This window comes from Muscardinus avellanarius (genome assembly GCF_963383645.1).
Source record: "Muscardinus avellanarius genome assembly, chromosome: 20".
NCBI classification, from domain to species: domain Eukaryota; kingdom Metazoa; phylum Chordata; class Mammalia; order Rodentia; family Gliridae; genus Muscardinus; species Muscardinus avellanarius.
In genome coordinates this window covers 35,529,976-35,544,889 of record NC_137806.1, presented here as the reverse complement: position 1 = coordinate 35,544,889, position 14,914 = coordinate 35,529,976, and the positions used below count along the sequence as shown (strand labels likewise).

At 57.9% G+C, this 14,914-nt stretch overlaps 1 protein-coding gene across 1 annotated transcript in view; it reads left to right on the top strand.

Annotated features, from left to right (window-relative positions):
* The window catches only part of GALNT2 (polypeptide N-acetylgalactosaminyltransferase 2), a gene marked incomplete at both ends in the record, with an annotated part of 78,084 nt that overhangs the window by 60,515 nt on the left and 2,655 nt on the right, over positions 1-14,914 (top strand). Inside the window, 9 exons of the mRNA XM_080717183.1 lie at positions 412-533; positions 1,491-1,578; positions 3,102-3,189; positions 3,748-3,851; positions 6,142-6,268; positions 7,564-7,656; positions 7,819-7,902; positions 8,671-8,797; positions 14,422-14,541. Coding sequence (XP_080573309.1) covers positions 412-533; positions 1,491-1,578; positions 3,102-3,189; positions 3,748-3,851; positions 6,142-6,268; positions 7,564-7,656; positions 7,819-7,902; positions 8,671-8,797; positions 14,422-14,541 — 953 coding nt within the window. The remainder of the gene's footprint in view (positions 1-411; positions 534-1,490; positions 1,579-3,101; positions 3,190-3,747; positions 3,852-6,141; positions 6,269-7,563; positions 7,657-7,818; positions 7,903-8,670; positions 8,798-14,421; positions 14,542-14,914) is intronic.

The following is a 14,914-nucleotide window of genomic DNA, read 5'->3' as shown; positions in this document are numbered from 1 at the left end:
TGTGATAAGTCTTAGAAGGCAGATGTCTGCAAATGCACTTAGAGATATTACAGCCCCTAAGGTGGGTGCTGTTAGCTCTCGAGGTAGGGGCTGACACCTTCTGTGGTCAGCTAAGTGAAACTGTCCCATGCCAGAGGAAATGGCTTTTCAAGACCACATTTCAGACTTTTGGTGGAAGACACCTCAGTTCTGTGATGTTCTCTCAGAACACAGTACTTCTAAGAAGGTTGTCTTGTGGGTCATCTGGTTAACTACTGAAGTTCCTGTAGAAGTTGGCCTTGGTGACCACAGGTGGCCCTGATGCTGCCAGACAGGCTGTGTTTGCCCAGCAAGCACGGGAAGGCTTGTCGCCCTGCACCTGGTGAGCTGCAGGCAGGTGCCAAGGTGATTGCTTTTGAACTGCTCCCACAGGCCTGATGCGCTCCAGGGTCCGGGGTGCGGATGCTGCCCAAGCCAAGGTCCTCACCTTCCTGGACAGCCACTGTGAGTGTAACGAGCACTGGCTGGAGCCACTGCTGGAGCGTGTGGCTGAGGTGAGGCCCCAGTGGGTGGGTGTGGCCACGTGCTGTGGGTCCCCGGGTGCTGGGAGGGCAGACAGTGTCTCTGGGTCGTTAGTCTGGCCTGTGGGGGCCATAGGGATGTGTGGGGAGGCAGGTGGAAGCCCATAGACAAGGCAACTCTTTGCTCAGGACCAAAGAGCAGCTCGCAACACTCACAGTTATGGAGCTCGAGAACTCAAGGCTAGCAGTGGCCATGAGTGCACCTGACGGGGCCCCTGGGCAGTGTCACAGGCCGGCTGGCCGCTCCAGGAGCATAGAAGAGCGCAGTCACCAGGTGCAGGTGGGGCTGTGGAGTGGCCCCTCCCTGCCAGAAGCACCATCCCAGTGTAGTATCAGTTTATGCGTTCTCTCTCTGCCTTCTGCTTTCTTATTGACTTTCCTTCTTTCCTGCTGTGAAAGTGCTTTCTTGGGGGAGACAAGACCAGCGTAACAAAGGAAGTAGAGAGTGAATGGATCCTGCTTCAGCCTAACACAGTTGTAGCTGACAGTCACCAAGGGCGATTACGACAGTCGTGTTTACTCCACTTCACTGGGCCAAACAGCACACCAGGCACTTCCTATATGCTGCGTTTTATACAGACATTGCTGCACTAGATGGGTCAGGAGACAGGGTTTAGGAATTCCAGTAGTGTATCCAAAGCCCCACAGGTGGCAGGATTGTAAGCCCTAACTGAGCCCCTCTGTTACGCCTGCATGACAGCGCCTACCCCAGCATTCCCATCCACCCTGGCCCTGCTGCTGCCAGACCGGCCTGCCACCGGGTTGGTGTGTGCACGGCCACGGGCTTGGGGCTGGACTGGTGGAGCGGTCTCACACTCTTCAATGTTAAGAAGTGCTGAGGGGGCTGTCCTGGGTGGGAGGCGGGTCCCCGGTGCCCCTGGATGCTAGATGTCGTATGCTGGACTTTGACGCCTCCTGTCCTCTTCTCAGGACAGGACGCGGGTGGTGTCGCCCATCATCGACGTCATTAACATGGACAACTTCCAGTATGTGGGGGCCTCTGCTGATCTGAAGGGCGGTAGGTGTCAATTGGAGCGCTGCTGTCCCGCATAGCATCGATGAGCCCGCCCTGTGGTGTGAGCTCCCTCCACACGATGGGTCACTAAGGGGAGTGGCCGTGTTTTCCGCCCCTCTGTGCAGACCGCTGCTGCTGCTTTGTGAGGGCCTTGTCCCTGGGTGCAGTTACACTGACGTTTCCAATCAAGGGGATGAGGCCTTCTTCTCCCATTGGCACTCTGGGTGGGGGCTCCAGAGCTGCCTGCCTCCGGCTCTGAATACAGGACTAGTTTCCTGCAGGGCCACACAGCCCAGCCACTCTTAAATATCTTCCCCAGGAGTGGTTGGTCTAAAGTTCCCCCTCTGAACTCATTGGAGGCCCCAGAGCTTTTGCTGGTGTGGACTCTGTCAGCCTCTGCTGTTAGTTGTCAAAGCCAAGACATTATTGAAACACGAGGTGTGGCACATACGTCTTCCCATTTGTTGTCCCCGGCCACGGCCTGTTAGACCCCACCGTCATTGAGGGGCGAGGTTGAGGGGGGCACCTGAGGTGAACACGGAAGGTCTTTTGACGACATACTTCCGGGGCTCCAGGGAGCTCTGGTCCACCCAGGAGCCTCGTGCTACCATGGGAGCTTTGGATCCAGGCCCCGCGAGTCTGGCTCACTCCTTTTCATGGGTCCCAGAGGGCCTCACCATGCTCACTGAAACCCGATAGGTCAGTAGCCTCGGGTGGGAACTCCGCCAGAACCAAGGAGTCAGAGGAAGAGACTCAGCCTTGAGCTCTAGTACTGTACTCATCAGAACCCCTGGGCCCTCGCCAGGCAGAAAGGCCCATTCCAGCTGGTCAGCACCCTGCGATGTGAAATGGGGGGCTCTCACATTTTTAGTGGAGTGGCAGAAGATGGACTGTTTCAGAAAGACCCATGGACAGAGGGTCAGTAACAGAAGACGGCAAAACTGTAAAACTGGGTCCAGTCCCCCAAAGCAGAGCATGGGGATCGTTCGGCAAGACTCGGCTACACTCCTACATGTCGGGTTTTATTTGTCTCTAAGTTTTCATGCCTTGTCCCCCTTGAAGCGGGTCCAGTTGCCATCAGGCACCAAGGCCTGGCAGCAGGTGCCCCTCCCGTGGGTGGCACTGGGCATCAGACCCTCGGGTGTGCCATGCTGCAGGATGTAGACCCCAGTCCTCGTCACTTTCCACACTTGTCCTTACAGTTGTTTTTCCGGTGATGGGGATGGAGCCCAGAGCCTCACACGTGTTAGGCACGCACTCTACCACCGAGCTACGTGCCGGTCCTCTTGTGTGTGCTAGTATTAGAAAAGCCTGAACCGCCTTTTCTTTGGGGTTTGGAGATTTAAGCACGTGCCCTCTGCCCCAGCCCTATCACCTGTCACTGTTCCCTGCACGTCTTCCTGTCTGTCTCTTTCCTTTCCTTTCTTTTGTCCTGTTCAGATACCATCCACTAATAAGCCGTGAGGATTGGGGTGCTGGGGGCCCTGGCAGCCATTGCTAGCACCCCCTTTTTTTCCTGTCAATAGGTTTTGATTGGAACTTGGTGTTCAAGTGGGATTACATGACGCTTGAGCAGAGGAGGTCCCGGCAGAGGAACCCAGTCGCCCCCATAAAGTAAGTACTGGCATGCTGGAACATGTGCCCTGAGACCCTGGCTCTGCCGCCATGTCTCTGCCTCCGCTCCAGGCGAGTCGGGGAAGGTTTCAGTCTGTGCAGGACTGGACAGCCAAGTCCTTCCGGGTTTCCTGTCCTCCAAGGCAGTCTAACGTGTGCACCAGGCACATCCGCAGTGCTGTGTGTTGGCCGGGCGTGTGACGGAGAGCTCTCAGCAGCGTGGCCTCCAGCCGTCTCGGAACCAGTTTCTTAGGAGCCCTAGCCATATGCCAAGGCTTTTGGGATGTTATGTTTTTGAACTTCATAATTACTATGTAAGGAAAGAGAAGCACAGAAAGGCCGTGTACCTCATTCAGGACAGCCTGCCAGAGTGTCCAGCCCTGGCCACTTCCCGCAGAAGGCTGGCTCAGTCCAGCCCTGTCCCTGTGGCAGCATCCAGGAGGGTCCCGGGAGACACCAGGAGCTGGCGGTTGTGCGGTGGTTTGGAAGGCCAGTGTGTGTCATTTGGGGCCCAGGCGTGGCCACCCACCTGGGCCCTGGCCCTCTCTCTCTCTTCAGAACCCCTATGATTGCTGGCGGGCTCTTCGTGATGGACAAGCTCTATTTTGAAGAACTGGGGAAATACGATATGATGATGGACGTGTGGGGCGGGGAGAACCTGGGTGAGTATGAGCCTCGGGTCTGTGGACCCAACTGTGGCTGAGTGTCTGTGGGAGGCAGATGCCCCCAGGAAAGCACTTCAGAAGGCCTGAGTGGTGTTCCTGGCGCAGAACCAGCCTGTACAGGCACGCACAAGGCCTCTCCTGAGAGTGCCTTGGGTGGGCATGAAGGGTGTCCCAGGTCGGGGCAGGAGAGGCTGGAGCTTGGGCAGTCCTCACGTGGAAACCAGACTCTGTCCTTTCGCTTCACCCAGGAATTTGGAACACGTGCTCCCAAGGGGTTGCAAGCCAGACCTAGAAGTGAGGTCGGGCGCTGGTGGCTGCTTCGGCACCACGGAAGCCACAGGCAGCCCTGGCTTTGCATCTCCTTGGCCACCTCGCCAGGGGTTCTTATGAGTGTGGTTAGTTAAGTAACCCGTGGAAGCTGTCTGCACGCAGGACTAGGGCAGCGGCATTTCACGGAGTGGGCTGTCTCGGTGGCTGCCTGTGTTGCCAGCGTGAGAGGGAACGGGCCCTTCCTCGCTTGGTTTGGGCTCGCATGCTCACCGAAGCCTTGAACTTTGCGCTTGTACTTCCCGGGCTGGTCCCCTCGGCTGTTGGTGAAGCTGCTTCTCCTCCACCCTTGGGTTGGTGTGCCAGGGCTGGGAGGGTGGAGGAAGGGCACCACTCTCATTTTAAGCAGCGTATACTTGTAGCGGGGACTCTTGATAGTTTGTTAGTTTAAAAGCCTAGCTTCACCTGCCGTTTCTTTGCTGTGTTCTGATGTTGAAGTCTGTGGGAACGTCTCATCTCTGAGGACCCTTCTTCCGGCTTTGATGTTGAAGTGGCTTTTGCTGTCTGCAGAGTGGGAGGGGCAGCCGAGTCAGTGCTCCACTCGGGAGTTTTCACAACACAACACGTGGGCTGGGGCAATGTCATTTGGGCTCCAGGACGGTTAGCCTGAGGGAATACGGAGTCACTCCAGAGGCTCACGTGGCCAGGGCGTCGGCCAGTACTTTGTGTGACTCGCAGCTAGCTGCTCAGCTCGCCAGTCTCAGGAGGCCACACCCAGAGGGAGGGCAGAGCTTGTTTGTGGGGTCCTAGGGAGCATGTTTCTGTTAGGAGGTCGGGGCGTCTTCTTCTCCCCACCGGCTTTGAGAGGCTCACAGCGGGAGGCTGAGCAACAGAGGGTTTGAGTGCCACCAGCGTAGAAGGAACTGCAGTGTCCCCGGCCTTGGAACCCACCCTAGGTCTCCCAGCAGGCCCTTGCTGCTAAGCATGCCCATATGAAAGCCTTCCAGCCAGGCGTGGCACATACATGTAACCCCAGTACTTAGGAGGCTGAGACAGGAGGGTCGCAGGTTCAAGGACAGCCTCAGCAAGTAGTAAGACTCTAATGAACTAGTGAGACCCTGTTTCAAAATAAAAATAAAATAGGGCTGGAGGTTTGGCCTGGAGGTAGAACACCCTCAGGTTCAATCTCCAGTAACACACATGCTCACACACAACTGGTGGCGGCTAGGAGGAGGTTGAAAGTGCCTTTCAGAAGGGCAGTGATCAGGCAGGTGTGTACTGGAGGGCACAGCTGGTGCCTGGCCCAGCCCTGTTGCCTCCATCCGACCATGCTGGGGCACAAGAACCAAGACCTTGGGGACCCTTCGCCTGGGCCTTGGGAGCTGTGGGCGAGGCCCAGGCCACGCCATGGTCCGTGATGTGCAGCGGGCTTTGCAGGGCCTTGAGGCTTGCGACACACGAGGACAGGCATGGTGTTTGCAGTTTGAGGGATGGGATCTTCCCGTACATGGAAAAGCCAGATGTGTCCTGGTGCGTGGTCAGAGTTAGCATTTTAGAGGAAGGGGCAGGCATGGCCTGTTGGGGTTTGACTGCAGATGCCTGTCCACTTTCAGTGTGGCCTTCCTAACGGTCCTGGTACTGAGCGAGTCCCCAGGGGCCACTCCATGGTCATGAGCCAGCCAGTAAAGGCTTCAGTGCCCGCGTGCCTTCGGAAGCTGAGACGCCACTGGGACGTGTGTGACCTTACTCCGGGAGCCCTTTGCATTCAGAACAGACTGAGAGCCATCCTTGTCCTGAGACTTATAATCCAAATCCAAATTTCCCCACACATGTACTTCTTGATTGAATTGCGAAGTCTTCACGACCCTAGCTGTTTGAGTATCCTCCACCATAGAGGCTTGGGGACTGTGTCCCAGGGAGAGCGATCCTGCCAGGCTCCTTTGCTGTGGGGAGCAGGCCCGTGCGGGTGGGAGGCTTACACAGGTGGGCTCTGGGGTCACTGGCTCTCCTTCCGCTCCAGAGATCTCGTTCCGCGTGTGGCAGTGTGGCGGCAGCCTGGAGATCATCCCCTGTAGCCGCGTGGGACACGTGTTCCGGAAGCAGCACCCCTACACCTTCCCAGGAGGCAGCGGCACCGTGTTTGCCCGGTGAGTAACGAGGGTGGGCCCTGCAGAGTTGGCCTTTGTGCTGTGGCGCATCCTGGTGAGGTGGCGCCATCACTGAGCAGTGACACTTGCACAGAATGGTTAGACACGCACGGCTGTGCCCCCCTAAAGGTGCTGGGGGACCTTTAAGGAAGACTTTTTATTCCATATTACTATCTAAGGTACAATTAGAAACAACACTGCTGTGATCCACTTTGTACTGACAGCGTTCTGGGGCTGGGAAGCCTGGGGTCGGGGTGCCACCCCGGGTAAGCAGTGCTCCTTGTGCAGAGCGGCCGAGAGGGTGGGGCACAGAGCCCTGAGGACAGGGCCACGTGGCCCCTCACCTCTGCGGCCCCTCACCTCCAGTTTACAGTGGCAGTTAAGCTTCAGTGGGAGAGCTGGAGCGTGTTCCAGCCGCAGTGCATATTGGATCCTGGCTGTGCCCAGCTGGTACCACGGCTTACAGAAGTGATCCATGGTTGGCAACAGATCACGTTGCAGGAACAGAGATGCCGGATGAAGGGTTAGAAGGGAAGTAGCCACATGGCACTGTCAGACCAGATTCTGCCTGGGACTCCTGAGATGCGGAAGCAGGGCCCTCCCGGTTGGACTGGGAGAGGTCTCCCTTCAGTGCACCCTTTGGAGGGAGTGGACAGCCAAGTACAGTGGTGTCAAACACCGTACTGATGAGTGCTGAGAAGAAAAGATATGGGGAAGGGAGGCTTGTGGGTTGAGAGTGCGTAGAAGGGCTCTCTGAGGAGGTGGTAAGTGAGTCAGACCTGAGAGAGGTAGCCCAGGCCCACTGCTGAGATAGGAATGCAGACTGCCAGAGGGAGGCGGGTGGGGCGGGGCTGGCAGTAGAGGGGGGTGCGGGGGAGCCAGAGGGAGGCCAGGGTGGCTGCCCGAGAGCAGGGCACATTGGAGGTGAAAGCAGCCCTGGTGGGGCTGGGTATTTGGGCCCCTGGGTGGTTCGGGGTGCCAGAGTGGGGGCTCTTAAGACAGGAACCTCCTGGGGGAACTCACTGCCCTCTGAGCACCCTTATGAGTACACCCAGGCCCTTCTGAGATGCCGCCTGCCCTCCTGTTCTAGCTTTGGCTTTTGCTGATAATTTGAGCGGTGAAAGACAGGAAAGCCACTCTGTGGTTAGGCCATTGTCTGCCAAGCATGAGCCCAGGCACTGTGGGGGCTGCCCTGCACCACGCCTCCAGGCTGGAGCCACACACGCCCAGCAGACCACTGCAGAGGGGCGATGCTGGAGAAAGCCATGCCTCATTGAGATTTGCTTTCCTTCCAGCAATACCCGGCGGGCAGCAGAGGTCTGGATGGATGAATACAAGAACTTCTATTACGCAGCAGTGCCTTCTGCCAGGAATGTTCCTTACGGAAAGTGAGTGCCCGGCTGACCCTTGTGCAGGCTGGGAGGCCCGGGCGGGGCGGCCCAGCACCAGGCCTGGACAACGTTGCCATGCCCCACCCCAGCCCCATTCCCATGCAGAGTCCAGGCCGACGCGTGCAGGTGGCTGAAGTCCTCTTCTCTCATCCTCTCTAGCATTCAGAGCCGCGTGGAGCTCAGGAAGAAGCTGAGCTGCAAGCCCTTCAAGTGGTACCTGGAGAACATCTACCCTGAGCTGCGGTGAGTCCTGGGACCTGCAGGGCAGGGGTGCAGGAGGTGACGGTGCATGGCTGGTGCACAGAGCGTGTCTGAGGAGCAGCAAGCTCCCCTGTGCCGCCTCTTCCACCTCAAGGGGCCCCGGTGGTACCCACCTCGCGGTCACTGGCTTGGTGAGTCACGGTGCCAGGTGGGGTGAAGTGAGGCTGAGGACCTGGGACTCAAGCAGCCCTGCATCCTCCAAAGACCGTGTTGTATGTCAGTCCAAGGCACGTGGCTTTCACTCTGTGTTCTGCTGCCATGCACATGTGTCGGGCCCCTGACAGATCCATGCAGGTCCTCCTCCACCCCTGTGAGCAGGTCCTCCCTTCCCGCTGTGAGCAGGTCCTCCCCCACCCTACCCCCAATGTGAGCAGGTCCTCCCCTATCATCCCCCATGCTTCCCCACCATGCTGTGAGCAGGTGTCCTACCCCCACCCCACCCCGTGAGCAGGTCCTCCCCCACCCCCGCCCCCGCCCCCTCCCGTACCAGGAGCAGGTCCTCAGACAATTGGAAGGTCACAGGATCTGACCCCTGCTCAGTCTCCTAGGTGGTGTCCTGCAGACCAGCTGGGTGCAGGGACCTTTTCCTTCCTGGAAGGACTTTGCTGTTGCAGGAGAAGCAAGGACCACTTCCCCCTCCCCCTCCCACATACAGTCCTGCAGTCTTAGGGCTCCGCCCAGAGGCTGTGGGGGCTGTGTGCCAGCCTCACTCCTAAGGAGCTGAGGAGCAGTCCTCGCATTGCTTTCCAGGGTTCCAGACCATCAGGACATAGCTTTCGGAGCCTTGCAGCAGGGAACCAACTGCCTTGACACTCTGGGACACTTCGCTGATGGTGTTGTTGGAATTTATGAGTGTCACAATGCTGGGGGAAACCAGGTAGGTGTGGGTGAGCCTGGTCCTGCAAGCTTGTGGGGGAACAGGGGTGGGCTGCTGAGCCTGGTCCTGCAGTCTTGGGGACGGGGGTGGGTTGCTGAGCCTGGTCCTGCAGACTTGGGAGAGATGGGGATAGGGGACTGCTGAGCCTGGTCCTGCAGGCTTGGGGACAGGGGTGGGCTGCTGAGCCTGGTCCTGCAGACTTGGGAGAGATGGGGGTAGGGGACTGCTAAGCCTGGTCCTGCAGGCTTGGGAGAAACGGGGGTAGGGGACTGCTGAGCCTGGTCCTGCAGGCTTGGGAGAAACGGGGGTAGGGGACTGCTGAGCCTGGTCCTGCAGGCTTGGGGACGGGGGTGGGCTGCTGAGCCTGGTCCTGCAGACTTGGGAGAGATGGGGGTAGGGGACTGCTGAGCCTGGTCCTGCAGGCTTGGGAGAGATGGGGGTAGGGGACTGCTGAGCCTGGTCCTGCAGGCTTGGGGGACAGGAGTAGGTTGCTGGGCTTGGGTATAGTTTTGGAGGGGTCAAGCTGGGTTTGGGGGCTGGCTGCCACCTTCCCAGTGCGGAGGTGCCCACTCCTTTGTGTCATGGCTTCTATGGCTGCTGGCTCTGGGCATAGACTTGGCTGACTGTCTCCCTGTCCCCTTCCTCTGGCCTTCACTGTAGTGACCAGGACATGTGGGTCACTGCTTGCCCATTCACCTGCTGCCCAGGCGTGGACACAGGGTCAGGGCTCCCTGTCATCTTCCTGCAGGTGCTTGCCCCAGTGTCCACACACCTTCTCTGGCATCTGGTAGAGTGTGGTGTGGACACCTGACAGGTGTCACAGCCGCCACTGGAGCTCTGGTCTCCTGCCTGTTCCACCATCTTGGCTAAGATGTAAAATGTGAATGATTGAATAATATCGTCTCCTGCCCCTTAGAAGGCAGTAGCTTAAGACACAAAAGGTTGATTGTTCATCACTTCTGTTGATGCACTCATGCCTTCCCCTTGGGACGCTGACACCCGCCACAGGCCTCGATCCCGAGCTTTGTGCACAGCGTGGGCAGGGTGGTGTGCTCTTACCTCCTCCTGACCTGGAGAGGCCTGCAACTTTAAAAAGGCGATCAACTCGCCAGGCGTGGTGGTGCATGCTTGTAATCCCTGCGCTTGGGAGGCGGAGACAGAAGGATTGCGCTGGTTTGAAGCCAGCCTTGCTTGTTTAAGAGACCCTGTTTCCAAATTTTAAAAAGTATAAAAAATAGGTCTGGGAGTGTAGCCCGGAGGTAGAAGGGCTTCCAGGAACCCCAGTACCACCCAAAAAAAAAAAAAAAAAAGGTGATCAACTCTGTATGCTCATCCCAGACCCTCCCTCAGCTGGAGTGTTTCTGAGGGGCCACACATCCTAGACCCTCCTTTGGCTGAAGCCTTTCTGGGGGGGCGCACATCCCAGACCCTCCCACAGCTAAAGTGTTTCCGAGGGGTACCCGATTTTGTGTGGTCCGTGCCGGGCTCTGGTGGCTGATCCCACCAGCAGCACTCTCGCCTGGCTGGCACACAGAACCCTACCACCTGTTGTAGGCATGGGTCTCAGGAGTGGAGGCTCTGTGGGTCTCTGTCCAGGCTGAGGCACCATGGCTCCCTGGTGCCCTTCTCTGCTGCTGTGTGGATTGGGTGACATCTCGGGCCCCTGACACTCCTCTGGTGCACGCCCGTGGCCTGGGAGTTTAATCTTAATGTTCCTGCTCAGTCTCAAGTAGTCTGGCTTAGACTGAACGGCAGTCACCCTGTCCCCTTTGAGCTCACTGGTGACTGGAGCTCCTAGGATGCCCTTTTGTGGGAGGGGGGGGCAGCCAGGGCAGCTGCTGCGAGGACAGGAGGTGTCCTCGGGTCTTGGTGTCTCCCCCGTGACTCAGGCCACCGGGGAACGAGAAACAGCAGCCTGCCAAGCTAGGCCTGCTTCCTCTCTCTGCTGCTACGTGGCCATTGCTCTTCTCCCGGACCCATCCCTTCATCTTGGGCAGCTGTGTGTTGAGCACCTGCCGTTGGCCAGGCTGCTCACTCCTTTCTGGCTCTCGGCCCTTCATTGGCCATCCGCTGGCACCTCCCAGGAGCATTGACAAGCTCCGAGGTCACCAGGCTGCCCGCCCGCAGAGCGTGGCGGCCTCTGTCTGGTCGAACAGACCAGAGGAAACTCTTTTGGTCCTGAAGCGCCTGGTTGACTCAGTGGGTAGCTGAGCTCAGGGTTTCTATGGAAGACGGGCAGTAGGAGGTGGACACTCAGCAGTACCGTGGTCTGTCCCACTTAGCCATGCGCCTGGGGACAGCACACCCCAGACCCACTGTGGCCAGCAGATCGTGCTCAGTGCTTTCCAGTGGATTTGTGAACCATGACGGAATGTTCTAGATCTGCACTGGCCCCTGCTGCAGCTGCCAGCCATGTGTGGACGCAGGCCCTTGAACCCAGGCCCTCCCGACATGCCTCGTGTGGATTGTTTTGTTCATATAGTTTAAATCTGAAACCGGCGTGAACTTTGAACTCTGGCTGTGGCCAGTGAGTAGGTGCGGTCAGGAGGCAGCCGAAAGCCCACCCAGGCGCCTCGCATAGACCTACCATGCTGCGGCCTCGCCGCTGGTGGAAAGTGACACTCTTGGACAGAAATATTCCCTACCAGGAATGGGCCGGTTCCCTGCAGAGGTCTGCTCTCTGGGTTCCGGCAGAGCCTCACACAGGAAATGAGCAGATTGTGGCGTGCCTTTTAAGAGTGGCAGCTGAGAAAGCACTTCTTAAATATTTATGACTGTATTTTACAAATTTAGAGCATCAAAGGGCAACTGCACAAGGAGACAGATAGCTCCTGTCTGCATACCTGGTGGTAAACATCGCCAGGCCTGTCTTGGGTATCTGAGCAGACAGGCTGCAAACATGTGCAGATGTGAGCTTCCGCCGGCCGCAGGCTGCCCAACATCAAACACCTGCCACGGGGACAGTTGAAACCCTGCGGGACTCGTCCACTTGGGGCCTCCACGAGCCACAGTCCCCGAGGTACAGTGCGCCCAGGCGAAGGCGGTGATCCCCTGGGCCCTGCGGTATGTTGTGCACAGGAACTTGTGTCCTCTCTGCACTCAGCACTGATGCATCTGGGGCCAAGCAAATTGGAAAACAGCAAACTCTGCTCACAGACCCTCCCTTCTGACACCAGGCCCTAGGCCCTCAGTTTTCAGTTCAGTTCCGATGCTAACAACCCAGAATCGGGACAGACTCCTGGGTGGAGGGCTCAGTCTGCAAGTCCATGCCCTCTTGGACACCAGGCAGAAGCCCACTGTTCCCTGTTCTCTGACCAATGGTGTAAACTTGGGTTTCTGCAACCCCCAACCCCCAGTTTCCATCATGTCCTGGAACTACTCACAGAAATGGCTGAATCACAAGGTAACTGTTCACTGCAGGACATGCCTTGGGGACGGCCACATGGAGGAGACCACATGCAGAGCTAGAGAGGTTGCCCTTGGGTGCCACCCTGCGTGCCATCAGTATCTGCCAGGCCTGCAGCTCTCCAGCCTCGCAGCACAGGGATGAGCCTCTGAACTCCATCCGCAGCCCCTCCCACCTGGGGTGGTGGTGCACTTGGATTCCAGGTCCACCCTTGGTGCAGTCTCTCTGGTGCTCAACCCCGCAGCACAGCAATGAGCCTCTGAACTCCATCCGCAGCCCCTCCCACCTGGGGTGGCAGTGCATCCGGCTCCCAGGTCCACCCTTGGTGTGGTCTCTCTGGTGAGCAGCCCCAGCACGAGCCACTGAGGCTCAGCTCATTAGAACAGAGCTGGCCGACCAGGAAGCTTCCCGGGTTGGGCTCCACCAGGAATGAGGAAGGAGACCAAGCCTTGGGACACAGCCCTGGACACCTCACCTCGAGTGACAGCGTCCTAAGGCGGTGATGTTGGGGCTGTCAGACTCAGAGCCAGCTGTGGTGTGTGGAAGTACAGGACCCTGGAGGGCTGGAGCTCAACTCCAGGGGCCGGCTGTGGGGTCTCTCCAGAGAATGCTGTGTGGTACCGGTGTCCCGCCTACATGTTTGGGTGCTACAGTGTCCCAGCCACCTGGACTTCTCTACTCTAGCGCCCTTCGGAGCTCCACAGGCTGTGTGTGAATTTTCAAGAGAAAAGTGCAGCAGGGATTCAATGTTTCCAAATCTGACTTCACCAGTAAGGAAAGGTGATGTGTGAAGCCCAGGAGGTGAGGACTTGTCTCACTCCCCACAGGAGGGACCTGCAGCGGGCTCGGGTCTCCTGGCTCCTGGTCGCCCCCTCCGTCCTCCAGGAACATGTAGTGGAGGCCGGGAGTCCTGCATGGGGTCCTGCAGTTAATGGACTCTTCAGCACCCCCCGGGTCCAGACAGTGGGGCTTCTGCAGCAGTCACTTCTTCCCTCCCCTGTCCTTTGAGGGCAGAAGAGTGGTGCCTTCGTGTCCTGCATGGGACTAAAGTGAAAGGAGGTTTGTGTCGTGTGGCAGCAGCACAGGGGCCATTGCGATGCAGGGAGGAGCCGCAGCAGCTGGCCTGAGCTGGATCGGAGCAGAGCCAGGCGATGGGTGCCCGGGGCTCCGTGTTGGAAGTGGCCTCGCTACTCTGGGTGCCAGAGGGCTCCTCCGGCAGTGGTCCCCTCCGTGGATCACGTGACTGGGATCATGGGAACCTCGCCCTTTTACGTGGTCTTGTCTAGCGTTCAGCGTGCGGTTTCTCTCAGCCCATTAGTGTGTTTTTAAAGCATAGGCGGGAATGTTTGAACACTCTCCTCCTCAGTTTTCTTGTCTATAAAATAAGAACCACCGCCTCTCGTGGTTCTTCTCTGTAATCGGCCTCACAGTGGAGTAGCATGTGATTGCCCGTGAGCGCCGGGGCAGACTGGCCATGCTGATGCGCGGCTAGCCCGTCAGTGCTGAGAGCCGCGCGAGCGTCAGCAGGTGGGGTGGAGAGCTCCAGCAAGGCTGTGTGTTCGCGGGCTCGCTCAAATCTGCAGGGTTTGCACCTCCAGCCATGCTGCATTCTAGATCTGTGTCCAAACCAGACCTCTGCCCGGCAGTCATTCTGGAACAGTTGGACCCCATGTCCACCTGGGGCTAGCCAAGCCAGAGCTTCAGTTTCGAAACTCACATTTTGTTTTGTGGGACTGGGAATTGGACTCAGGGGCATTATACCTCCAAGCTATACCCCCAGCCCTATTTTATTTATTTTGAAACAGGGTCTCACTGAGTTGCAGAGGACCTCACAAGTAGCTGAAGCTGGCTACAAACCTGTGATCCTCCTGTCTCAGCCTCCTAAATACTGGGATTACAAGTGTGCGCCGCCACGCCTGGCATGAAGTTCACGGTTAATCTCAGAAGGTCGACGCGGCACCCTACCTTGCATTCACCAAATGATTAACGCTGCGAGTCTTGGTGACTGAGGTGTGCACAGCCCTTTGCTCATGTCGGTCACACAGTGTCCAGGTGTGGATTGACCACACAAATCCTATGGTGGATGTTCCTGGTGCCAAAAGCAGCTCACTGGCTCTGAGTTGGCCCCGGGGCTGCGTCTAGCTGCGCAGCATGGCCTTTGCACTCTGGGCGCCTGCTGAGCTCCCTTCCTGTGCCTGACTGTGGCTTTCTGTTCCAGGAGTGGGCCTTGACAAAGGAGAAGTCGGTGAAACACATGGATCTGTGCCTCACGGTGGTGGACCGGGCGCCTGGCTCTCTCATCAAGCTTCAAGGCTGTCGGGAGAACGACAGCAGACAGGTATGGTCCCAGCGCCCAGGGTGCCAGTGGCATCCTGTACTTTGGGGACGTCGGTCGCAGTGTGCGCTCAGCACACTGGAGTAACGCCCAGCCACCTGCCTGGCCGCAGGCGATGCTGATGCTGCCCGTCACAGCCATGCCCTCCTACAGCACAGAGCATTTCAAAGAGAGGTTATGTGGTTGGTTTTGTGTCTATTAAGTAATTTTCCTATTTAAATTTGTAAAAGTTCCAAATGGTGGGAGTTGAGTGGAAGAGACTTCACGTGTCCAGAGGCATGGGCAACGTGCACTGATCGCATGCGCCTAGGAGGGTGTGAACACAGGCTACCCTGGTCAAAACTGCCCCTTGCTAGAACTTTGAATCTGGATCACC